At 46.2% G+C, this 25,760-nt stretch overlaps 1 protein-coding gene across 1 annotated transcript in view; it reads left to right on the forward strand.

Annotated features, from left to right (window-relative positions):
- Positions 1-203: 203 nt before the first annotated feature.
- Positions 204-25,760, forward strand: part of LOC144108565 (chitinase-3-like protein 1) — a 29,859-nt gene continuing 4,302 nt past the window's right edge. Inside the window, exons 1-7 of the mRNA XM_077641771.1 lie at positions 204-347; positions 4,218-4,536; positions 5,476-5,651; positions 8,620-8,822; positions 11,131-11,295; positions 15,782-15,940; positions 19,810-19,905. Of these exons, the coding sequence (XP_077497897.1) occupies positions 204-347; positions 4,218-4,536; positions 5,476-5,651; positions 8,620-8,822; positions 11,131-11,295; positions 15,782-15,940; positions 19,810-19,905 (1,262 nt within the window). The remainder of the gene's footprint in view (positions 348-4,217; positions 4,537-5,475; positions 5,652-8,619; positions 8,823-11,130; positions 11,296-15,781; positions 15,941-19,809; positions 19,906-25,760) is intronic.

Raw genomic sequence — 25,760 nt, forward strand, 5'->3', positions numbered from 1 at the left:
CTATGTTGCGACCGGTAGCGTTCCGCATGCGTAATGTTAAAAAGCATGCCTAAACCTGAGCCTAACAATCAGAGCGGTAGACGAAACGACGAAGAAGAAGTAGTGACCGCCATCTTGCACAGTCAGCTGAACCTTCCCTGCAAATTCAACGTATTATTGAGCACTATTCAGGCACCCTACATCTACAGCTGCGCCCGTCGACGATGAAGGCTCTCCGGCTGATGTCCCGCGCCGTGACCGGCCAGCAGCAGACCGCGAGCAGCAACGCTTCCAAGGCACCTCCCGAGGCTGGCGGCGGCGAAGTAGATCCGGAACAGCAGGAAACGCCCAAGCAGGACTCCGTTCTGGTGGGCTATACCCACGCGCATTGAATCACTAAGCCTTGCATCATATCGAGCTCCGGTCATATCTCCAGGCAATAGTTTTTTCAAGCACTTTTTCCTGCAGCCATTCGCGAGCTTTTGTTTCGACCCTACCGGTTCGATGAAGTCCTAAATTTCCTGCGAATTTCTTCGGAGTAAGGCACATGATGCAACATTCTCGCTGAATTATCTAATGTAATTCTAGACTCGTAACCATTATGAAATTTGTTGTACAGTTGTGGTTATGGGAAACTGAAAACTCAAAGATTAGTTTTTGAGGAAAGGAAATGGCGCCGTATCTGTCTCACACATCAGCGGACACCTGAACCACGTCGTAAGGGAACGGATAAAGGAGGGATGAAGAAATCGGTGCCGTAGTGGACGGCTCCGGAATAATTTCGACCACCTTGATCGCAATTTGGCGCCGATAGAAAATGCCTAGCTAGCACGACTGCTATACCGTCGAAGCGACACGTTCCCGCCAAATCTTACTCTCTAGACTTTTAATTAGCGCACTTTAAGCTTTAAGATAAAATATTGTTCAGGCGCACGCCCCAGCGCTGCCCTTAGAAGTCCGGTTCGTTTAGCTCACCGGAACGACCAGCCTGATTAAGTGAAACTATCCCGTCCCTTCAGCTTTACGTGGACACACAAAGCTATGGAGAAGTTTGCGTCGTGCTCCCTGTTGTGCTTTGCGTCAGGTATGCGCTGACACCTATCAGTTGCATGCATTAGAGCACAACAGTGATCTGCGCATCATGCTCAGGGACCATGTGTGGTCAAGTGCGTACAAAATCCTCACCAGAAAACGCAGCAAGCAAACTGACCAAGTGAAAGTATGATGCAATAGACAGCTCTCAAAATAATGTAGCGTATATGCTCCGTGTCATAAATAAAAAATTCGGAGGGCATTTGAGCCTTCTTACCTAGAGGAATGCGAAAGCATGCGTTTTGAGGAAAGGATTTTCTGGGAAATGAAAGACGCAGTCACTCTCAGATCTCGATATCTCGGTGGACACATCAATTGCGCCTTAAAGCATGCAACTAAAGGTGCATATGTCATCGGTTCGAAACCCTTCCCAAGCCTCAGAAAGCATGCAACTGAAGGTGCATATGTGATTGGTCCGAACCCCTGTCGCAAGCTAGCCTCCAAATTGTCTAAACCATATAAGCTATATGCAAATAGAAACGTTATGACACCAACCATAACGCGGTACGACGAACGGTTGCTCAAAATTCAAAGGTTTACTGGTGCGACACCGTGGTGGAGCACATATGCTAAGGACTATAGCCACACTTGACCTCTGGCTCACTTGAAGGTCAGCCCGCAACGCACGGCGAAATTGGCATTACCTAGCGTAGTGAATTTTTCGCGTTTAAAGCTGCCAGCACAGGGCCACGAGTTCTACCAAAGCACCGCTCTGAAGCGCCTTGCTACCCGCCGCGGTGGCCCAGTGGTCAAGGCACTCGTCTACAAAGCCGGAGTACCCGGACTCGAACCCGGTCAGGTGTCCACCGACCACGGTCAGGTGTCCACAGAGATGTGAGACAATTAATGCGCCATTTCCTTTCCTCAAAAACGATTTTTCAATTTTCAAGCCCATTGTTCATTCATTTTGGAGCCACCAAGTTTTCATACCCAGCCGTGGTGGATCAGTGGTTAGGGCCCTCGGTTACTTATCCGGGATACCCGGGTTCGAACTCGACCGGGGCGGCCGCGTTTCGATGGAGGCGAAACGCAAAGGCGCCCTTGTGCTGTGCAATGTCAGTGCACGTTAGAGATCCTCACGTGGTCAAAATTGTTTTGGAGCCCTGCACTACGGCACCTCTCTCTCTGTTTCCTTTAGCTAGACCTTCTTCCATTGCTTTACGCACAGTTCAGGTGTCCACCACGATGTGAGGCAATTGCAGCGCCTTTTCCTTTCCTCAAAAACAAATTTTCAATTTGGAAACCACCCGCCGTGGTGGATAAGTAGTTAAGGCCCTCGGCTACTGATCTGGGGTACTCGGGTTCGAACCCGACCGCGGCGTCCGCGTTTCGATGGAGGCGAAACGCAAAGGCGCCCGTGTGCTGTGCGATGTCAGTGCACGTTAGAGATCCCCTCGTGGTCAAAATTGTTTTGGAGCCCTGCACTACGGCCCCTCTCTCTCTGTTTCCTTTAGCTAGACCTTCTTCCTTTCCTTTACGGCACAGTTCAGGTGTCCACCACGATGTGAGGCAATTACAGCGCCTTTTTCTTTCCTCAAAAACAAATTTTCAATTTCAAAACCACCCGCCACGGTGGCTCAGTGGTTAGAGCGCTAGGCTACTGATCCGGAGTTCCCGGGTTTGAACCTGACCGTGGCGGCTGCGCATTTATGGAGGCAAAACGCTAAGGCACCCGTGTGCTGTGCGATTTCAGTGCACGTTAAAGATCCCCAGGTGGTCGAAATTATTCCGGAGCCCTCCACAACGGCACCTCTTTCTTTATTCTTTCATTCTCTCCTTTATCTCTTCCCTTACGGCGCGGTTCCGGTGTCCAACGATATATGAGACAGATACTGCGCCATTTCCTTTCCCCCAAAACCAATTATTATTAATATTACTGATTTCAAAACCCCTTTGCTCATTCATTTCACAGCCACCATGTTTTTACACGAAACTGATAAATCAAGGCTACAGCGATCGCTTCTTCACATCAAAAACAAAAATTTCAGCTGAAGCACACTGACTTCGTCCCTCCCACACGGACCGAACATTTGCAAAGCACGTCGGCTGGTAATCAGGATCAACAACCAGTGCAATTCTTTCGATGATTACATTAGCGTCATCTTTTTGTAACCTACGTGGACGACAAAATTCATTGCATGGATCATTAGGGTGCACATGTCTTGGTTTGCATTTCTGGCGTATTTCGCTTAGTGCGTAGAAACTTCTTAAAAATTACGTGGCGAGCTGTGGCTGATCTGAAGGGAAAGGGAGAGCATGAATCGTGTGCATGATCGCTGACATTCCGCTGCTTGGTTACGTTTTTAGATTTTGCTTTGCAATTCAAGTCCCGCCGTGGAGGCTCAGTGGTTAGGGCGCTCGACTACTGATCCGGAGTTCCCGGGTTCGAACCCGACCGCGGCGGCTGCGTTTTTATGGAGGAAAAACGCTAAGGCGCCCGTGTGCTGTGCGATGTCAGTGCACGTTAAAGATCCCCAGGTGGTCGAAATTATTCCGGAGCCCTCCACTACGGCACCTCTCTCTTCCTTTCTTCTTTCACTCCCTCCTTTACCCTTCCCTTACGGCGCGGTTCAGGTGTCCAACGATATATGAGACAGATACTGCGCCATTTCCTTCCCCCCCCCCAAAACCAATTATTATTATTATTATTATTATTGCAATTGAAACCCAGACTTTTCTGTCATTATCTCGCCTTTTATTGCACCTCAGCTAGTTGCCGTTGCCGCTTGCTTCTACTGCTTCCTTTCTTTTCTGCACGCAGCTGTCTGTTTTCTCTGGCGTTGTTTCTACACTGGGCCTCGTTTTGCTCATTGAAGGAAAGGCAACCATCACGCTGTCGGCACCACGCGTCCGTCTACTGCTCACACCACTCCGCGATGAAGTCGCCTCTATCACATGGCGGAAGAACTGCCCGCTCACTCTACAACTATACACAACACCCTACCATCGCGACACAACCATCGTACACAAGATCGCAACGTCACGTGTTTAGTGCATTACAAAAGCACCGCTCTCCTTTGCCCCCTCATCCACTACGCGCTCCTTCCACTGATGCAAGATTACGTCACAGCAACAACTCCTGGGAGTCTCATGTGGCATATAGTCTTCTGGCGTGACCACTTCTTTTGGCGTCACCTTGTCTGCAGGGCGAGTCCGGCCTGTTAGAGAGCGTCGACTTCGTGCCGCCTCCCCACACGACCTGCTACAAGGTGTGGGTGGTGGCCTGCTCGCTCTGGATCATCCTGTTCATCCCGCTCAGCCTGACGGCGTTCGCCATGGGCTTCCGGCCGACGAGGCCCACGACGCCGCCGCTCCTGACCACGGACCCCATCTGGCTGACCACTGAGCGCCAGGGGCCTTGCCAGGACCAGTTCCCGGTCGGCCTCATGACCACCGGCTCCAGCAAGCGCCGAGCGAGCACTATTCTCTGCATCTTCAACACCTCCACGCACAACAGACCGTTCGGTACGTGCGCTCGAGTAACACGGATCCTCGATTGTAAAGTAGCCAACTGAAGCTCGAGGTTTATATTGCTCATGCGCTAACATCTGTTCTAAATGCTCTTCTCCATCGTGGTGTAGATCATGCTGCGTGCGCTACTAATTTAGGCGAGTGCCTTCTAGGTGGATCCTGGAAATATCCGTTCCCTGGTTCGAACCCAACCGCGGCGGCTGCGTTTTTATGGAGGAAAAACGCTAAGGCGCCCGTGTGCTGTGCGATGTCAGTGCACGTTAAAGATCCCCAGGTGGTCGAAATTATTCCGGAGCTCTCCACTACGGCACCTATTCTTCCTTTCTTCTTTCACTCCCTCCTTTATCCCTTCCCTTACGGCGCGGTTCAGGTGTCCAGAGATATATGAGACAGATACTGCGCCATTTCCTTTCCCAAAAAACCAATTATTATTATTATTATTGTATCCGTTCGTCGCTGTGTGACTGCTGAGTAAGGAATTGTTGAAGTTATCTGCACGCTATTACACGGTTGAGGTTACTTTCGGTAGCTAGTCAAATTGAGATTTTCGTGTAGAACTTTTTTTTCCACGGCACATTTTATTCATCATTCTAGTGGTGATGCTGACTAATAATTATTTTCCTACTTTGCGTAATTTTTGCGCTACCAAAACTGCGTCGCCGACAAATTTCCCGAGTGGTCTCCGGGCGCTCAGGGCTCGCTTTGCATAGGACAAAAATTCAGTCTTCATTAACAAAAAGCAAAAGCCGCGTAACGTACCCTGGCAGCATTAGACGAACCGGATAGATTTGCTTCCGTGTGTCAAGCCAATGGCTCTTATTCTGGCGCTTACGTTTCACACGAATATGGCAGTGTTAGTCAAAATTATTAAGCTGAGAGAACTATGCGTCGTTCGAGCCTTAATCTTAGCGCCATGGTTTCGGGTCTTCGCAGTGTCACGCATGGTTCTGGGGCTCATTCCTGGACTGATCTGCAAGCACGTCATCTACGCGTCCGTGCAATTGCCAGGCCCGGACGACGAGCTCCAGTCTTCCACTCCCGAGTTCGACACCGAGTGTGGTGGACTCAGTGCTGTGCAGGTACTCAAGAAGCGTTACCAGAGCATCAAGGTGAGGGCCACATCGCAGGAAACAACAATTATTGCCTGATTTACCAAACTTCGATGAGAGTGGGGTTATACGATTTCTGTTTTCGTTCTTCCTATGCTATCAAAAGACAAAGGCAAGGTATGCTGGTAAGAGGACTTGTTGGACAAGTTTGTGTGAAGTTAGGTTCGCGAAAAGATTTATTAATGAGGCTTAACACAGAGGCGACGGCAGGATGAAGGGACACAAGAGATGCTTCGTTCAATCCTCGTCTTCGTGGCATAGTCTTTCTTCAGAATGATTACAGTGAGAGCTGTCGACATCTCCGCAGGAGTACAACTACGCGACTCTACCGGTTTTATTATAACCTTCGCACAATAGATTCGTTACACTTCACAAACCCATAGCAGAACTCACTGACGAAAACTGTGGAGCACCGGCCACACCCGCCAGCGCAAGCAGACGCGTTCGTCTCTCCGTGACGGAGTGATAAAGGTGCCAGCCTCATCGCCCAACTCCCTATTGGCGTCGTTTCGATAAGGCTGTGGTCGCTATTGGCAGACATTTCCTTGTTAAGCATTCTAGAAGTCCGTAGCTTGCCTAGGACTGCGGTATAAGCTGCACTCGTTACATTACGAAGATGATTGAACTCCAGGTGGTCGAAATATCCGGATCCCTTCATTACGGCGTCCCTCATAGCCTGAGTCGCTATGGGGCATAAAACCTCCATGCACCATGAACCAAACAATAAGGGTTTTCGCCAATTTCACACTACAGCGACAGAATAAACGTCTAGAGCTTCAGGATTTATTTTGTATATTAATTTAAAAACCACCATGCGGGTAACAGTTGACTTACGGTTAGCTGCCTTTTCAAGGTTTTCATTTTTGCTCACAGCGCAACAAGAACGGGACACGAGATGAAAGACTGACACAAACAAGCGCTGACTATCAACTGGTTTTTATTGAAGAACGAAAGGCGTATATATACAGACATTGAACTACTTATCAAGACAACAAACGTTATCTGGAAGGCACATTGGAGGTCAGATAACTCAATTCCCTCTTGGATAATACAATAGAAGGGCTGCTGATACATGTTGTACCTTTGTTCTGAATACAGATGGCCTCCATTACCTCGCGTGTTAGCTTATCGCTTTGTCGGAACAGGTTGTGCGTGTTCTTGTAATCAGAAACGCATTTGCACTCCTTGCATCGAAAAGTCGACTGGGCACCTTTTGTTCTCCTTTCTGCGTAATCCTTGTTATGCTTGCATTGGCATTTCCTACAGTGGGAGCCTGTGTGGGAAAGGGGATCATTGTTTCTTGTGTTCTCATGCTCCATTATACGTTTGTTGACACACCTGCCAGTCTGGGCAATGTACATGGCACCGCAGGGGAGGGGGCCTGATATACCACCCCCACCTCGCAAGGTAAGGACGGCGACACATGGCGCACCTGAAAGGCATTCCTCTTGCCGTCGTGCCTCTGAATGACCTGTTTGTACATTGTGCTAAGTTTTCTAGGTGCAGAAAGACGACATCAACGTCGTATCTGCCCGCAACGTTTTTCAGCCCATGTGACAAGCAGTAGGCGTACGGGACAACAGCCGGCCTTTTCTTCTTTTTGCCTTGTTTCGGCTCAGCCTCAGTCTTAAGATGTCTAAGAAGTTTCTCCGCTGCCCTGGAAATGATTTGATCAGGGTACCCGTTCACACGCAACCTGTTTGCTTGCGCCAAAATGGCCTCCCCCGTCCTTTCATGGCAAGATTTCGTGAGAGCTGATTGCAAGCAAGAAATGGCAATGCCCTCGTTTATGAGCTTCGAATGGCCAGACCGGAAGTTTAGCAACGGTTTGGCAGTCCTCGGGCGATACCACGAGCACACGTGTTTGTCCTCACCACACAATGCCAAATCCGAAAACTGCAGTTCTCTGTTGCTGGGAACCTCAGCTGTGAAATCTAGCCCACGTCCACATTCCTTAAAAATCTTCAGAACGTCGACCAGACTTCTAGGCAAGCTGCCTGTTCGTGTGAACACCAAGTAGTCGTCGACATACCGAAAAACCCGAACGACTGACTCATCCAATGTATTTTCAATTGCCCTATACACACTGCTTAAAATAATATTAGCTAACACAGGTTCCACTCGGGACCCTATGCCAACCCCCGACGCATGTACAAAAGCCTCTCCCTCCCAATCAACCACTGTTGCAAAAAGATGAAAGGACAAAATTTCTGATGTCTTTTTCTGCGCCTAGAAAACTTAGCACAATGTGCAAACAGGTAAGTCAGGGGCACGACAGCAAGGGGTGCGTCATGTGTCGCCGTCCATACCTTGCGAGGTGGTGGTGGTATATCAGGTCCCCTTCTCATGCGGTTCTATGTACATTGGCCAGACTAGCAGGTGTGTCAACAAACGCATAATGCAGCATGAGAAAACAAGAAATAATGATCCCCTTTGCCACACAGGCTCCCACTGCAGGAAGTGCCAATGCAAGCATGAGAAGGATTACGCAGAGGGGAGAGCAAAAGGTGCCCAGTCGACTTTTCGATGCAAGGAGTGAAAATGCGTTCCTGATTACAAGAACACGCGCGTCCTGTTCCGACACAGCGATAAGCTAACAGGCGAGGTAATGGAGGCCTTCTATGTTAACCACAAATGGTACGATGCGTATCAGCGGCCCTTCTATTGCATTATTCCAGAGGGAATTGAGTTATCTGTACCCCCACGTGTCTTCCAGGTAACTTTTGTTGCCTTGATAAGTAGTTCAATGTCTGTATATATGCCCCTTTCGTTCTTCAATAAAAAACAGTTGATAGCGCTTGTTTGTGTCAGTCTTTCATCTCGTGTCCCGTTCTTGTTGCGCTGTGAGCGAAAATGAACACTTACCAACTCGCCTATATTTCCGCCTTGCTTTTCAAGGTGTTTAAATTGCACTAGCAAACCGCAGCTGCGACGGCGGTTGTAAGCGCTCTCCTCCCTCGGGCGACAGGTGTACACGGTTCTCTCAGCGCACGAGCCCACGGAGCAGACGGCGCTGTTCACCGTGGCCTCCCGAGGCACGAACAAGGTGGCCAAGAAGGCCAGGGACTGGGTGGTCAAGTTCGGCTTCGACGGCTTTTTCATCAGCTGGTCCCAGCCCTACGCCAAGGACAAGTCCAGCCTGCTATTCGATTTGTTCGCCTCCGTTTTCAGGCAATTCCCATCACTTTCTCAGCAACGCTCCCTCGCCGGCGCATTTGCGTACTTTTTGATAGGATGCGTTCCTCGGGCAAAATATGACAACCTACCAGAGCAGATTAGCCCTATTTGTGAATATCTTGGACATGTATTTATATGAAGACCGAAAAGTGCGTCTTTCTATTCTGTAAATATTTTTTACCCTCCTAATATATTCCCCTTTGTCACACGCTTTTTAGTCCAGTTGCTTTGGCTTTCCGCTGTTCATGCGAAGGTCGCGAGATCGACTCCCGGCTCCAGCACCCGTATTTCTATGGAAGCGAAAAAGAAAAAAATAGCTGTGGTTTAGCTCTGGTTATAAATGTGGTAGGCAGCGACAGCTACAAGCCATGACTACGCTTAGGCTTCGCTTGTGGTTAAGCGATGTTATGCTCATGGATTTAATTGGCTGATCTCTGTGCAGGCTTAGAGAAATACACATTATTAAGCAAGGGTTGCCACATTATTTTCCCAATGAAGACTCTCCGGTGGCCAGTAAAGTAGTGAGACTTTGTTTCCAATCTGTCGATGGCGTAGTTTGATTCCGCAAAGGTTCGCTGAAGAAATAAGTCTAAACTGCTTCCCCATTGAGTGGTGGTGCTAGATTGCAACTTATTCAACTCCTGTTGAAATCGTTCTTCAGCGCCTTGAGGGCACGCAGGGTCTCTCTTGGGGTCTTTGCTGAAGTAGCCCGCCATGACTACCAACTCCCGTTCAGTGCGGCTAGGCATCCCGGTAGTCACAATGTGGATTGTCTGTGAACCGTCGATGAAACTTACGCTCAGCCGAGTCCCACTCACTCAGTATATACGCAAAGTCCACCTTCCGTCGTTCGTCCTCGGCCCCACTGTCAACATTTCGACCCTTCAGCGTGGCGGCACCGCCACCCTGTGGCAGTGGTTGATCACGTGCTTCATGGCGTGGTTGGTCACGGGACCACGTTCCACGCGGCCAGCTGTAGCTATCGCGTCACTCCAGGTTTAACCAGAGCTAAATCACCGCTATTTTTTAAATTTCGTCCGCCCACCTAATCTTCTGCCTCCCCTACGCTTGTCCTCTCTTGGAATCCCTCCCGTTACTCTTAAGGACCAGCGGTTATCTTGCCTGCGCCTTACATGCCCTGCTCATTTTTTCTCTTCTTTTCGACTAGGATGTCACTAACCCGTGTTTGTTCCCTCAACCACTCTGCCCGCTTCCGGTCTCTTAATGTTAGACCTATACTTTTTCTTTCCATGGCTCGCTGCGTTGTCCTTAACTTAAGCTGAACACTTTTCGTTAGCCTCCACGTTTCTGCCTCGTAGGTGAGTACCGGTAAGATACAGCTTACCATGCAGTTATCGGCAGTTTACCAGTATCCCTCAAGAGAACGTGACAATACACGGGCTGAACTACAAGTAGTCCTAGCCGTAACCACTATCCTGTTTCGAAAGAGGCTGCTTGTTGGCCTTAACACTCACTTATTCAGTGACTGCCTCATACGCATTTCGGCGACGAACAGTGATGAGAGGCAACTTGTGTTGTATTACCATATTAAACAGTCCCCACTACACGCTAGTCACCTGAGGCGCCTATAGCTCAGGCATAAGCACGTGCAGCTTGAGACAGTCAGGTTTCCTGCCGAGCTGGAAACTTTTTAATACGAAAGCATTAGATGGATATTTTGACGCTTTGACACTGAATAAGGGCGCGTCAGGAGAATGCACAGTTCTAAATAACGCACCTTGGAAATATATACTGAGGCCTACATGAATAATTATTAGCATGTTAATTACATATGTTGCAATCAAGCGAGTACTAACTTTCCTACGTTTCCGGTAAATTTCCTCCATGCTTGGCGTACAGTCGTAGCGCCATCATGCGGCACCTACTGAAAAACCCCCTTGAAATGTACGGCGGGCCAGCAGGTGTCGGACAGCTCGCAGCTTTAGCATTGCTGGACATAAGTAGACATAAGTGATCCTTGTAATTTTTGTAGTGATAACTACATTGCGGTAGCCTTTCGAACCTACAGCGTGGCTGCGCCGCCACCCTGTGGCTGCACCGCCGCGCTGTCACGTGGTTGGTCACGTGGTGCGAAGCAGCTGCCGGCGGCGCGACGCCGTGGCTGATCACGTGGTTGGTCACTTGACCAAGTTCCGCTCGGCCAGCGGTAGCTATCGCGTCACTCCAGGTATAACCAGAGCTAAACTACCGCCAATTTTATTTTTTTCCTTTTTCCCGAAGCGTTTTGAGAAAGGCGAGAATATTTTTATGGCGATACGAGACGAGGCGCATCTGTTTTCAGGCCAAATCTGACGTTGGGCGCCATCCTCCCATGGGAGAGCACGGAGCTGCAGAACTACGACATCCCGCACATCGCCTCACGTGTCGATTGGCTGATCGTGAAGACTCACGGCTACTATCCACGGCCCGGCTATCAGACCACCATCTGCAGCAGCCCATGGAAAGAGTATGTGGCACTTGCTTTAAACGCGTCGGAAGTATAATTAGTCTTCGAGAAATTAGTAGCTTCTTCTGAAAAACAATATTGAATTCAATAGCAGCACCTTAAGAAAACCGCCTCCCAATATGACTTCACGGCAGTGTAACAGCTCGATCGTTGATTTTTTTTTTACTGAAGTTTCAAGGCTACCTGGGAGAGCCTTAGGAAGGGAACTACACGTTGCGGTTGACTTTGCTTCCTGGACCTACTTAAGCTTTGTTATCAGATTTATGCAGAAAAGCATCCAGAAATGTCTGGTGAAAGAAGTGAATGGAGTTTAATTGGTTGCAACCCATTATTACGCGTTTAGAGGAAACAATTAGCTGCGGACTATGCGGGCAGTTACAAAAGAAATTGATTACAAAATTATGCCATGATCATGTGAAAAGCCCCACAAAAAGGAATACGGGAGGTTCGTACAGAGGAGGTACGCGCAGCCTCAGCGAATGTTTTAATGATAAACTGTGGTGAAAGTCATACATAATTTTCATGTGATTGAAAGATATGCATGCTTTGATTTGGAAGACCTTGACGGAAAATTTATGTAATTTTACGTGTGCTTTTGAAATTTAAAACAAATTTAGGAAATAGCAGGCACAAGCCGTTTTTGCTGAAATATGTGAGGAGACGCTCAATAATGCTTAAAAAATGTATTGTTAGAACATCATAGACAGATGCTCACCAGAACTGCGCTACGGGAGTATTTTCAGCCCTGTTCTGAGTTCAAAAAATTGAGTTCCTGTTTTCGCTCACAGCAGCTTTACTATCATTTAAGTTGAGAGCAATTGGGCACATAATGATGATTGGGATACCATCAGCGTCATGTGCAAGTTTTTAGTACCGTTTAGGTAACCTTTCCGGAATAGCAACTTCTATAAATCTTGGCATTTCTTTTAAGATCTTCGCAGCTCTTCTTGATTTGGGTCTCTTTAAACTAACATAAAAACCGAGCTCATTATTCCTCCGTTCCTGTGCATCACCACAGAAAGAGTAAAATCTGGTGGGTGAGCATCATATGGCAATGATTCCCTGTCTCCAACGAAGTCCTGGCCATAAAATCTGGGTAGCCGCTCTGGAAAGTTTTTTTCATCGCTATTCGTTATTTACGCATGAAGGGTTGAGAGTGGCACAACGCGACGCGGAGCTAATTCCAACATTTTTTTTTTTTGCAGAGCAACCGCTAACTTCTATATAGACAATTATAAAAACGATATTAATTTGCAGCGGCTCGACTCAACTGTGCAACAATTGAGATTAAGGTTGACCAGATAGCACTCTTCTCAGGAGTGAAAAAATTATGAGGAGCTTTGTTCAGCATGAAATCAGTCGAAATGGCGCGAAATTTTGCATGCCACATCTTTAGGAACAGTGCAGCTTAATTATCCTCAATCAATCATGGTTATTGTAACGAAACGTAGCCTTCGGTATTGCCGGTTCTGCGGCTGACCAGTCGTCCTCGAGGCAGACTGATTTCGCCGTAATTATCATTGTGTAAGTGTGTAATCGAAGGAGTATTTTTGCATAGTCTCTGTTGTAGCAGCAAAGGACCATAAAGAAAATGTAAATAAAGGCTGCCGTAGCCGCGATATAAAAATTATGTCGTATGTGCCGCCTCCCAGAGTAGTTGTAGTCAGGATGAAATTTTAGTTGGAAATACAGCTGTCGTAATATCAGGCCGCAGCAGCGAGTAAAACGAACTGCGATATAATCTTAACACGTAGCGTTCTTAGGCAACTCTCAAAAGACCGTTGAAAGCTGTTGCGCAAACCAATCAGTCGATGTTCTGCATACTGCAAGAGTGCGCTGAAAACACGAAAATCTGGAACAATACAATACAAAATGTTTAGTGTGTTGCATCGTCGCGTTATTCGGATCCGTGCCGCACTTAGGCGAGATTGATGCCAGCACAGCTATTGACTTGTGAACTATAGTAGGCAGTAGTTTAATTCATTCGCACGCACTGTCATGAGATTTATAGGTGTGAAAACGCACCCCTTGTCGTTCCGCAGAGATAGCGCAGCCTAGCCTGTGCTGTGAGTGACGTCGCATGTGGGACTCGGGCAACTACGACTGTTTGATGTAGCCCGCTACCCCTGTCTCGTCGTTTGGGGCCTAGATCGTTCCACTGCATAGACCATTTTCACGAACGACGAGGAAAGCGGCCGTGCGGCAGCGAAGGGAACAATTCCTCCACTCGCTCGCTTGTGCAGTGGCATCTGCGCACGTTGAGCTAAGAAACCTGTGTTCACGCACTTCCAGCGCATCTTAAAAAAGCGCAATTTTGCCATAGTCCACGTGGGCTCCAGAAGAGCCTTCGGCCAGAATTTGGTCCACCTTATCGGAACGAAAACGAAAGGCACTTAGCGCTAGCTATCATAGCTTTATTGATTTGCTGATGTTGTCGCTTTATTCAGGCAGTTCCGCGTAGTCGCGTACTAAAAATAATAACAGCAGATGTGCATACTGAATCAAAGGCCAAGTAGGTGTGGTAGCACTGCTTACCCTTGCTATACTTTTTCATGCATTATTGCACTGTTATGAGTGAACAAAGTAGAACTTCTAGCGTTTCGGAATCACCACATCTGGAGCATTGAGAGGATTTTTCCAGGTCGAAGAGCAAAGAAATACACTGGAAGGCGAGCGCCGGAGATTTGCACCGGCTACTTCACGATGTGGCGAGCGGTGCGGCGGCGGAAAAGCGCTGAGAACCCGAGGTCGAGGGAGCACCGCGTGTACACGTCTGATATCCATGGAAGCTGAGGGGCGACTGATACTAGCTGAGAGAAGCCGAAGTTGAGGGAGCGCAAACCCCACGCGTCTGCTCCATCGCATTCACCAGACCTTTCTCTTAATTTTTTGTCATTCCCCCCAGCGCGGTGCAGTGGTTGTGACCTTACTTCAGGAGACAGTTGAACGCTCAGCGTCCCCAGTTTTCCTTCCATCATCGCCTAGAATCGCCGACTGTTCGCAGTCCACAGAGAGAATCCCACACATTGGCTGTAATTGTGCGACCACCTGTGCGCGCCGCCTCCTGATTGGCTAAGGCGCATGACGCGCGCGTCGCAACCTGCTTATCTCTCGCGCTTTAAGGTCACGCCGTGGCTTCTGAGAGACCTTGCCGAAATATGCGATAGTGGCCTGTACTATTAAAGCACTTTAACCCGTCACGATTGTTACTAACATTCCCTATTCCAACCAATAGTACATGCTGCACGCTTTAATTACTAATGTGCAAAGTAACTTTTCGGTCGCCTTTGTACCAAAAACGTCCTTTTCGATGAAGCCTAAAGCGATTCTTCAACGTGTACATGACGCGTACACGTTGAATCGTGACTTCGAGCTGTACAGTAGGGGCCATGATAATGCGGAGACCTCTTTGCGATACAACTCCTCTCACGCCTAACCTTGCTAAAATTGGCGATGGATGATACTGTGCACTCAATCATAACCCCAAGAAACGCTCATATTTTCTGCTGTTCGCATTCGGTCGCATTGTAATGCATTCGCCGTCTTCTCCTGCGCCGGCCTGCTCGGACGATCACACAAGCTGGAAATACACGTGTCAAAACTTGACTACTCCCAATGGCCACCTAGCGAGCGACGAACGGACGGGGCCGCCATCTGAATGTGGAAAATAGAAGCTGCCTCCATAGATCGCCATTATCCTGCGAAGAGCCGAATTTTTTTTTTGCTTTATATCTCCAACTTGTATATGTATGCAGTTTTGTTTCCGCATCAGTTTCACCGATTTAGTTTTCAAGCGCTAGTGGGCGTTCACCCACGATTTCGGAGTCAGCCACTGAAAGACAGTACAGGTTCTTTAACGCGACCGCCGAGACAGTTTGAAAACCTGCTAGTTCTGGCCCAATCATACCGCTAGATTTCAAGTTAGGGCCTTATGGGAGGTAGCACGACTGGTAAGCGTAAAGACGCCAGGGCTGTCGGGTCATTCAGCCACGTCAATCATCTGCAGCTAGCTTTGGTGAGCATATGGAAACGCTAAACGATAATAGGATGCGGAACACATGGAATGATATGAATGTCGAACCGCAACAACGGTAATGATTTACTCCCTTTCCTTAAGTGTGCGTGCTGAAGGAACGGCTTTATGTCGTTTCGTTCAGGCACTCGCATTTAGCCCTGTTAAAACGATATCACCAATAACACGGCGGGCACTCCAAAGCGTTCTAGCTCAATTAATGATAAGTTTGCCTTTAGTATGGACGATCATATTGGTTTCTTTTCAAAGCCATTTTCACCAGGGGTGGATGAAAGTGTGATGTTGAACCGCATATCACGCAAAAAAAAAAAAAAAACTCGCAGCTCCAACTCACTGCATGAACCATAGGAGTTCGTGTTGAAGAATTGAACCCTATAGAAAGCTTTGCATTATTTAAAGTTGAGCAGACTAGTAGAGACGCACTGAACTGTTCTTCTCTTCGCCCCGCATCAGTATTAAGAACGGACTCAAGTATCTCGTGGCCAACCTGACAGACAACATGGATTTGTCTCACGTCTGCTTCACCGTCTCGTTTCGAGCGACCGGATACCATGTGGTCGACAAGGGCTTCGGATACTACTTGAAGACTTCAGGGCCGGGTAATCTGAATAGGTACGTTTGCACTATTGCCTATGCTGACTTTCCTTGCTTATTTCAAGAATTTTATATTGTTGTGCGCTTTTTTTCCTTAGGTTGCGCCTATCTGTGAATACCGGTGAACGAAAAGAAGTTTCGTTCAAAGTCTCCAATATGAAGTTGCGTAATGTTGAATTCTTGCAAAGCGAAGGCAGGAAGGTTATAAAGAGAAATTCGAAATTGTAAGCTTCTTACAACGACGCGAAATTACTTCTAGGTCGCGAATTTTGTTTACGTTGTGACTCGATACAAAGCCTCAGGGTTGGCCAGTGGGTTTCATGAAAGTTACTGGCATGGTTCATTGGCTCATAATATCTCATGAGTGCTGTTTGTTTATATTATCATGTACTGCTTAAAAATGCTCATAAAATTACCCAACCTGTTCGCTCTGGGATCTCCCTCTGCATCCTCACTGCAGTACTGCTCTTACGACAAAATAAACAAGCGTCTTTCTTCCGAAATAAACAGAGCGGTTGTAACAACTGTTTTGATGTTGAACCAAGAGAACGGATCAGTTATGATATGTGGGCCTTTTGCAAATCACCATAACAATCTACAGGCGTGCCTTCTGCGTATGCTGGCCTGTGCAAGTGTTGAAAACATTTTGCATTAAGTGAAAAGCGCCTGAATTTAATTCAAAGATTATTCCTGGTACCGACTACTTGAGATGCAGCAAAATTTGAGCTTTTTCACTAATTTTCTCTCCACGCTCTTTTCAAAAACTCTTCTACGTGCTTCGAGCGCGATATTTTCCCGTACCGCTCACCGAAATAACCATCCAGCCCTGCTGAAAGTTTTCATATGATGAGTTCCATAATTTCATAAGTCTTCGTCAGAAATTTTATGGTGACAATTTGGAGCATATGAAGTCGGTATTGGCTATATGGAAGCATGTATGGAAACTTAAGGGCCACATGCGACGTCATGCGCACTCTATAGATATCATGTAAAATTTATGTTGAATGCTAATCGGCTTCACAGTGACAGAATATGAATTGCCGCTTATTTCTCGACATCTGATGGTCTCTATATTCCCATAATTCCAAACGAGCGATTCATATCCAACGTTTCAGTAGGGAGTGCTGGATAGTAGAAGAAACGCCAAGTTATCAATGTTTGTGGGAAGGTAATTACAAGTTTTAACCGGATTACCAGATAACTACACGAATTTCGAAGGTATCGAAATCCGCGTCCAACATCGGTGGATACCCATTGCTTGGGAATTTCAGTTTGAGAACAGTTACTGATTCCAGCTACACTAAACGTTCTCGGGAAAATCATTGCATCCTATCATGGCTTGTCGGTATTTAAAGCGTGATGCTGTTTATCTGACTTTGCACATGCGTCGATGAAATGTGCTTATAGTCATGAAATGACGGCACTGTCAGTCATTGCTTTCTATACAGTATTATTGCATTAATGTGTAAGGTAGCCCTAAGCGCGGAGCAATAGTAGTCTCGTGCTTATTACGGCCAAAGTTTACCACTGCCGGTCAATAGCCACCGCGACCGGGTTCGTAGTCGGCAGAGCCTCGTTCAAAAAAAACAAACATCTAAATCCCTTCGCCGCTTCTTTGACAACATGCGCCTATCCTACATATGATGCCCCTATTTTCTCGCCACCTAGCCACACTGCTACAGAGCTTTCGAGTTTCATGAGCCTTTTACCCACGGCATTGCCCTATCGCGTACGCTCTGCGCGTGGCTGTGCCTGATCCCAGTGATCAGGCAGTATAACGTCGTTGGTACCTGCAGTTTTCCTTGGATATGGCCGCAACCTTTTAATATTAACTGCCAGTCACTGTTGTTTTTTTCACAGGGAGCTGTTTCAGGAAGGGCACTCGCCGTATATACTCACGTAGCTTGAAATTAATTCTTGGCGCCACCTCCTCGCAGAACAGTTTCGCGTTGCGTCCAATAGATGGCGGTGGCGGCGTCCGCGGCGGATTAATTATAATAATAATAATTGGTTTTCGGGGAAAAGGAAATGGCGCAGTATCTGTCTCATATATCGTTGGACACCTGAACCGCGCCGTAAGGGAAGAGGAAAAGGAGGGAGTGAAAGAAGAAAGGAAGAAGAGGCGCCGTAGTGGAGGGCTCCGGAATAATTTCGACCACCTGGGGATCTTTAACGTGCACTGACATCGCACAGCACACGGGCGCCTTAGCGTTTTTCCTCCATAAAAACGCAGCCGCCGCGGTCGGGTTCGAACCCGGGAACTCCGGATCAGTAGTCGAGCGCCCTAACCACTGAGCCACCGCGGCGGGGCGCGGCGGATTCGCCGCGAACGAGCATGGGTTGTGTAACCAGTTCCTCCACACACACAGCTTCGCGCGAGTGGTTGTGGCGGCTCCTATGCGGGAGAGGGTATGACTCTGAGGATTCTATGCGAAGAGGATAGTTTGCTATGTCAGTGCATGTCGCGATACGGTCGAAGGTCTGTCTCACGACGCGTCGTCAGAGCTCGCTGTGATCTGGGAGGCCATGCCAAGGGGTCGCATTGATCGAGCGCTATGGCTATGACGCGAGATTATCATCGGCTGTAACAGATACACTACGCCCATCGAATGAAGTGCAAACGAAATGATTCAAGCAAGAAATATTTCCAGCTGCACAGGAAATAGAGGCGGGGACGATTAGCCCCTCCAAAAGCCGTTCTTCAAGCCCGCGATAACCTGGTTTTTCGTGTTTGCGTTTACGCTGGTGGTACATGTACGGTAGGCGGCACAGCAACGAGAGTATCGAAAGCAATTGCGTGACGTGGAACTGAAAGCTGGGAGATTGGGCATACATTAAAACTATTTGAATCGCTAAAAAAGCACTGAGAATAAAACACCTGTATGCAGGAAGAAGCGCCTATATGCATGTGCTTCCGTCTTGCCCGTGTTCTCTCGTGCTTCAGAAAGTATGAAAGCTTGTGGGACATGTGCATATATGCCGCTGAGTTTCGCAATTACCGCTTCATGGCGGATACGTTGCGTAATTACTCTTAGCGTCAGCACCAGTAAGCATTTAATAATTGCGCTGCGAATAACGCCTCCTGGCAAACCGGTCAGACTTTTGGAATGGCCTGAGAAAAAATACAGCAAACAAAGGAGGACCACACGGTTCTTTCGTGCTTTGAAGTGTGGCTTTATTGTTGAATTCCTGTTAGGAAGGAGTATAAAATACATTCTCTTCACACTATGTTTTTATTTGTTTTTGCATCCTGCGCAATGGCCTTTTGTTGAATTTTCTCTTTTACCTGCTATTGTTCGCTGTTCGTGATATACACTTCATTTATTAGTGTATGTCATGGGGGCTTCACCTGACGCGTCGCTTTGCTCGCCATCAAAGACACGTTTTCTCTTGGGCTTCCCTCTCGCTGTACATCAATAAACATTCTTCACCAGTTAGCCCAAGATGCTACTGTAACGCTCGTTTCATTTTGTGTGTCACCACTCTGAGAATGTTGGGTGGCTGACAAACATATTTTTGGCAGTCCCGGATATTGCAAGGATGCATTTTACTAACTACCCACAAAAAGGTTACCTTAACCTAAGAGAGGGCAACGGAATAACATTTATGATATATGTCTTTGTGATAATGTATTACATCAGCTTTTAAAGCAACAGTTTGAATAAATATGCACGTACTATTTTTACACCAAGGAAGACTTGTAGATAGAGAGCCGTAGTGGCACACGTCCGAGAAATGTGAAATACCATTTATCTGCATGAACGTCAACAGAGCAGAAACCCGAAGAACCCCTTCGATATCAGTGAGCCAGGGCGCCGACAGCACGCGACCAGAGGTTTTCACGGTGCCCGCTAAGAACGGCTGTCGTCTCCTTCCTTTCCTTTCAGGTACACGGGCGATGACGGTGTGATCGCCTACAGACAAGTCTGCAAAAGCGAAAGCATCGCGTCCAGGCAAGCCACACACTACTGCTCGTACGTGCGGTAAGTGGCCTTTCGCTGCTCCGTCTGTACATCAAAGCGGCGGCGCTGCTGTCGCTTGCGCCGGTTTGAGAAAAATTTTACAGCGCGTACCATTGCTATGAGTACCTTTTTAATACACTTCATTAAATTTCCTACCATTCGTCTCTGCGTAGGGGCATGAATGCTGTCAAAGGGGAAATAAGTCCTGCGCGCCCTAAATATAAACCATGGCAGCGACTCTTACACGAAGGAATGCATTCAGGAAATTCGCTAACTGTGGGAAAATAAAGAGTATACAGCTTCAAGAACCTCTCAAACAGTATTATTTAGACCGACTCCCTAAGCTTTCTCACAGCTGTTCAATCTATATATGCAATCACTGAGCTATTTGGTGACATCATACACAACATAAAAGCCACAGCTCAAGGACAAAACACAACTCTGCTGGGCACCAAGTCATATGGAAATTAAAGGCAGCTGGAGAGCAGTCTTCTACGCTGCTCTAGCTCGTGAAAAGCAGATAAAAAAGTAAACATTCTCTTTAAAGATTGCATGAACGTAGTCCATCGTAAAGTAAGAAAAAAACCGCAGACTGCTTGGAAAAACGAAGTAATTAACAAACTACACTTGATAAAGCCAGCTTTAGGTTTATGGAAGTCATTTGTGCACCAGAAACGTTTCAAGGAAGTGATTTTCTGGTGACTCCAAATAGGCCGTGTACACCTTACACACAACTTTCTGCTCACAGAACAAGAAAAACCATTTTATAAAAATTGTGGAGATGAACTTACATTACATCAAATTTGATTCTCAGGTGTGAAACTCGAAAAGCTAATGAAGCAGTGCTTTAATCAATTTTATAATAAATGCATCCCTTTCTACCCAGTGCTGCTCTTAGGTGACAATGCAATGACGTACATGTCTTGTGTTTGTAGCTTTTCAACAAAACCACGCTTTCCTCAAAAACTGTCAATCCTGACTCAGTGCTTCAAGTCATACACCTCGCCACTTTCTCATTCCTGAGAAGAAAGCTGAAGTTTTCTTGGTATTTTGGGCGCCTCAGAATTCTTGCCCAGCCAAGGATGGTAGCTGAGGCCTCTTGACCTTTTCTCAAGCTTGCACTATTAGTCATTTCTAAACTTTTTCTCCTCTATCATCACTAGGTTGTACAAATAAACCTTTTAGCCTCTCTACACCACCACCGATTTTTCCCGTTTTTATAAAGTTATGCGTAAAACCATTCTTCTCTACGCCTGGAGTTTGGCGCATGGTAGTCTTAGATGCATTTACACCACTAAACCCAACACAACACATAAAGCGATAAATCCCAGGGCCGCTGGAAGGAACCAAAGGGAGCGCATTTTTGCTTTAAATCTTTGTGTAGTTATTTCCAGTGCTATGCGAGTGTAGCATTGAGATCGTTAGTACGGCGTCTCCCAGGAGCTGGCGCGAATGGCGTAAACTTCAGATCGCGATGCGCTGGGGAACGAATATTTATTTTTACTTTTTACTTCATTCATTTATTTTAAAATGACGGCTTATCAAGGCATTGCCGAGGGGAAAAATACGATTTCAAGAATTAGGTTATTTCAATAGCGTAAAGAAAAAGAAAGTAAAAATATTAAACGATGATGCTTATCCATACAAAAAGTACACTGCAAAATTTACAGTAAACGAATTGGAACAGCTCAATGCATAAATTGCGTTCACAACGCCATATCAGAGTAATGAACACAAAACGTCCAACGCAAAAGACTGAACGACAAGCACAAGCAAAAAAAATATTTGAAGGATGTAAGTGAAATGTGAAAGAGTTGGCTGTCATTGAGTGATCAGGGCAAGCGGTTCTAATCATGGCATAGTTTGGGTAGAAATAAATATGCTTATGACATCGTATTCTGACGTGATACGTTAACTTTGTAAGTATGGTGGACACCTGTAGAAACGTGAGTGGCTTTAACAACAAGTGACGATCGGAGTTAGTGAAGATGACGATAGATCTTAAGAAAATACAGATGCGTGAAACATTGCTACGGACAGCGAGGAGAGAGGCCAAATTACCCTTCTTCATGTTTGCGCCGATTACAGAATCGCGCTCATTATTGAGAATAAAATGAACGGGGGATTTAGTACACTCTCTAGGAGGTTAATCAACGATGTATAGCCGGGGTCACATATGGAACAACCGTAAAGGTTGGACATAGGCAGTATATTATTGTTTTTACAGAGAATGCAGTGAAGTGAAAAGGTATGTTTATATACGTGAGCTTGCGCATAGCTTTGTACGTGAGGTAATGAGTACGAGTCTGTCAGCAAATATCATTCTTAATGTGTAATCCAAAGTACTTAGAGGTAAAACGGAGTCAATCTGATAATTTTTGATACAGTAGTTTGGTGGGGTGAATGGTGCCTGGAAATTCGTTTTGCCTACATTATGCCGCGTTAAGTTCCATTATCTGCGGAGAGCGCTGTTTAGCGGTATTATGACAGTCAGTGTGCTGTAACGTAACATCAGAAGCTTTAGTTACTTTTCGATAGATCTCTCAGTCGTCGCAAAGAGACAGATGGAGCTAGAAACATAAATGCGTAAGTTGTTCATATAGATAAGAAAAACTAATGGAGCCAAGACGGATGCTTAGAGCACTTTGAATGGACGAAAATTTCAAGGCAGTTGATCTCGTTACCTGTTATGAACTCGGTGTAGGTAGACTTAAATGCAGTGATAAAGTTAAGAACTACAAGAAAAATTTTGGATCAGTGAGTTTTACAATCAAAAGTCAAGAAATGCGCACTTAGTAACATCCAGAGATTAATGTAATTAATTCTCAAGTGTTTCAATACTCGACACTGCATCCTTAGTACTCATTTCATGGCTGCATTTTATCTTCGTTTTTTTTTAATTTTTTCCCCCTCTTCCACGCTGCTCTCCTTCAGTCTTTATCTCCCAAATTCCCCTCCCTACGCAGAGTAGCATGCCAGCGATATTGAAACGCCGGCTAAATTCTCTGTTTCTTCATTAAAGAGTCTCTCTCTCTCTCAAGTGTTTCGCAAGAGCATGAGTTGTGAAATGGATGCTGTGAAAGGTGGAAAAGCCGGTTTTATTCGAGAAGGTAATGAAGCTCTTGAATATTATGTGCTTGAATATTTTTCACCTATCGATATGAGGGAAATAAGGCGATACCTGAGCGCTTTGTGTGGGCCGCCAGCTTTGTAAATAGGAACAAACCTTCCTGCTTTCCATTCTTAGGCTAAGTAGCTGTTGTTTATTCCCTTAGTAAAAATGAAGCTAAATAAAATCAACCTCTTTTAAAAAAGAGAATTGAGCTAATCGGTCTGTAATATTTTACGTTCTTGACGCCCAGTTTCTGATTGATTTAAATGTTTGCACTCTTCCAAGACTACAGTACACTCCAGTGGTGAGGCCCTGTGGATACAGGGCGGCAAGTTGTTATAGCAAAGTGTACCCACCGTCTTCCAACAAATCCACAGTTTCCTGATCCTCACCAGCTGCTTTCCGCTTTGTAATCCGTGGAAATCTCTCTCTACTTCCGCTTTTGTTACCGACGACTTGGTCACTTCCTCCACACTGCTGGCTTCGTCATTAGCACCCTGATTATCGCGACTATTGTTGTGACCTGTCTGAAATTCCACGACTATTTCAGTTATTTTTTCAAACACTTGAGCTAATTATGAGCATAGTGTTGAGTGGTATCCATTTGGCAGGCTCTCTCAAGTGATGAATGGCAGTTTACCAGTAAACATCTAGGGGCAACTTTATACTGTCTTTACTCTAGCTGTAGTAACCTGCGCCGCTGAAACGGGAAGGCTGAGAACCAAGGTTGAACCTAAGTTGAGGAAAACGCATCCATCTATGGAAAGTAAGATGATAGGTGTAATGCTAAGGAACAGGAAACGAGCAGCGTTGGTCAGGAAAGAAACGCGAGTTAATGACATTCTAGTCGAAATCAAGACGAAGAAATGGGCATAGGCTCGTCTTGTAAAGCGAAACCAAGATAACCGATGGTGGGAAACGGTCTGGATTCTAAGAGTAGGCAAGCGTAGCAGGGGGCGGGTGAGATTGGGAAGTATATGGAGAAAAACTGGCCGCAGCTGTTACAGGACATGGTTAATGGAGTGAAGCTTTCGAGATTAAGAGATCGCTGGTCACCCAGAACACTCAGGTTGCAGAATTAAAAAAGCACTGTATTGAACAAGCTGAGAGTCTGGCGGAGAATTCCATTGTAATAAATGAACTAAGAGCCACAGTGAACAATCTAGAAGCCTACTCTCGCCGACAAAATATTGAGGTGCATGGAATTGAGAAGACTGACAACGAGGACCTTGTAGCTCAATTGAAGTCGCTTGCGAGTGAGTTGGAAATACCAGAAAAAATAGATGAATGTATAAATGCTGTGCATAGACTGCAGGCCAGAGTTGGCAAAGTTTCAGTAATTCTTGTAAAGTTCAAGTCGATGAGCTACCGTGAACTCTGGCTCCGGAAGCGCTATGCACTGAGCGATAACAACATTTACATAAATGAGAACTTAACATCCTACACAAAAAAACTACTGTGGCTCGCTAAGAATGCTGCGAAGGCAAAGTCGTACAAATATGCTTGGGAAAAAAATGGGCATGTTTTCGTGAGGAAAATGGAGGGCTCTGCTGTTTTTAAGATTCAAAATGAGGATGATATTAGCAAACTCCCATAACAATGAATGATCAGTTTGACTCGTTTGCTGAATGGAATGGACACAGGGATGGCTTCCTCACGACATCACGCTGAAAACCTGTTCTAGACCTCGTACATGTAAATATCAGAAGCATTAGAAGGCATTAGGATTCTCTAAACGTCCATTTATGCAAGCCATTAAAGAATTTAGACGCCGTAATGTTAACTGAAATAAATGTATGAGCTCGAGTCTCATGGGTTTGTATTGCAGGGATTTCAGTCTTTCTCGCTCTGTCGGTCCTCTGGCAGAGGTGGCGGGGTCTTAGTGTTTGTTAGAAATTCGTGGTTTGTCGAGAAATTGACTTGTACATTTACGGCTGCAGAGGTTGTTGCACTTTCTGTTAGTAACCACGCTGAGACATTTTTGCTTATCACAGTTTATCGTCCACCTAGTTCTGACCTGCAACGATTTTTTACTGAGGTTTCCTGTTTCCTAAGCAAACATTCGCATTGTAATATTATACTAGCGGGGGATCTTAACATTAACATTCTGCAACCAAAGAAAAGTGGTGTGGAGGATTATCTTGATTTACTAGCAGGGTATGGCATTGATAATGTTATTCGTAGTTAAACTCGGGAGGAATTTGCTGGTGCCTTGCTTACACAGTCTTGTATTGATCACATTGCTACAAGATGTCCAACATTAGATGCAATGGCTGCAGTGGTACGAGAGAAAGTAGCTAATCATTATTTCCAGGCTCCTTGTATGACTAGTAATGAACCTGAAACGCCGAAGCCACCTCTGCGTACAATAACCATTCTTGACGACCGACACGTAGACGACTTGATCCAGATCTTTGACTGGGAAAGCCTAACAATGCGTGATCATACTGAAGCATATGACTTACTTGTTAAAAAATTCAAAGAGATTTACTCTCGTTCCATGCGACGAGTGAAACAAAAAATTAGAAACCCCGAAAAGAAATGGATAACAAATGATGTCATAGCATTATCGTTTGAAAAAGGTAAGCTATGGCATCTGTGTAAGTCTAATCCCTCTGACGTTGATTTACGAAAGCAGTATCGTGCACTTAGGAATAAACTTACATCAAAGTTGAGATTAGAGAAACGGCGGTTCTTCTCGGCTGAATTTGTAAAATATCGCGGTAATATGAAAAAGACATGGGGCTTCTTCAGGACATGATGG

Source organism: Amblyomma americanum, chromosome 10 (assembly GCF_052857255.1).
Source record: "Amblyomma americanum isolate KBUSLIRL-KWMA chromosome 10, ASM5285725v1, whole genome shotgun sequence".
Lineage (NCBI taxonomy): Eukaryota > Metazoa > Arthropoda > Arachnida > Ixodida > Ixodidae > Amblyomma > Amblyomma americanum.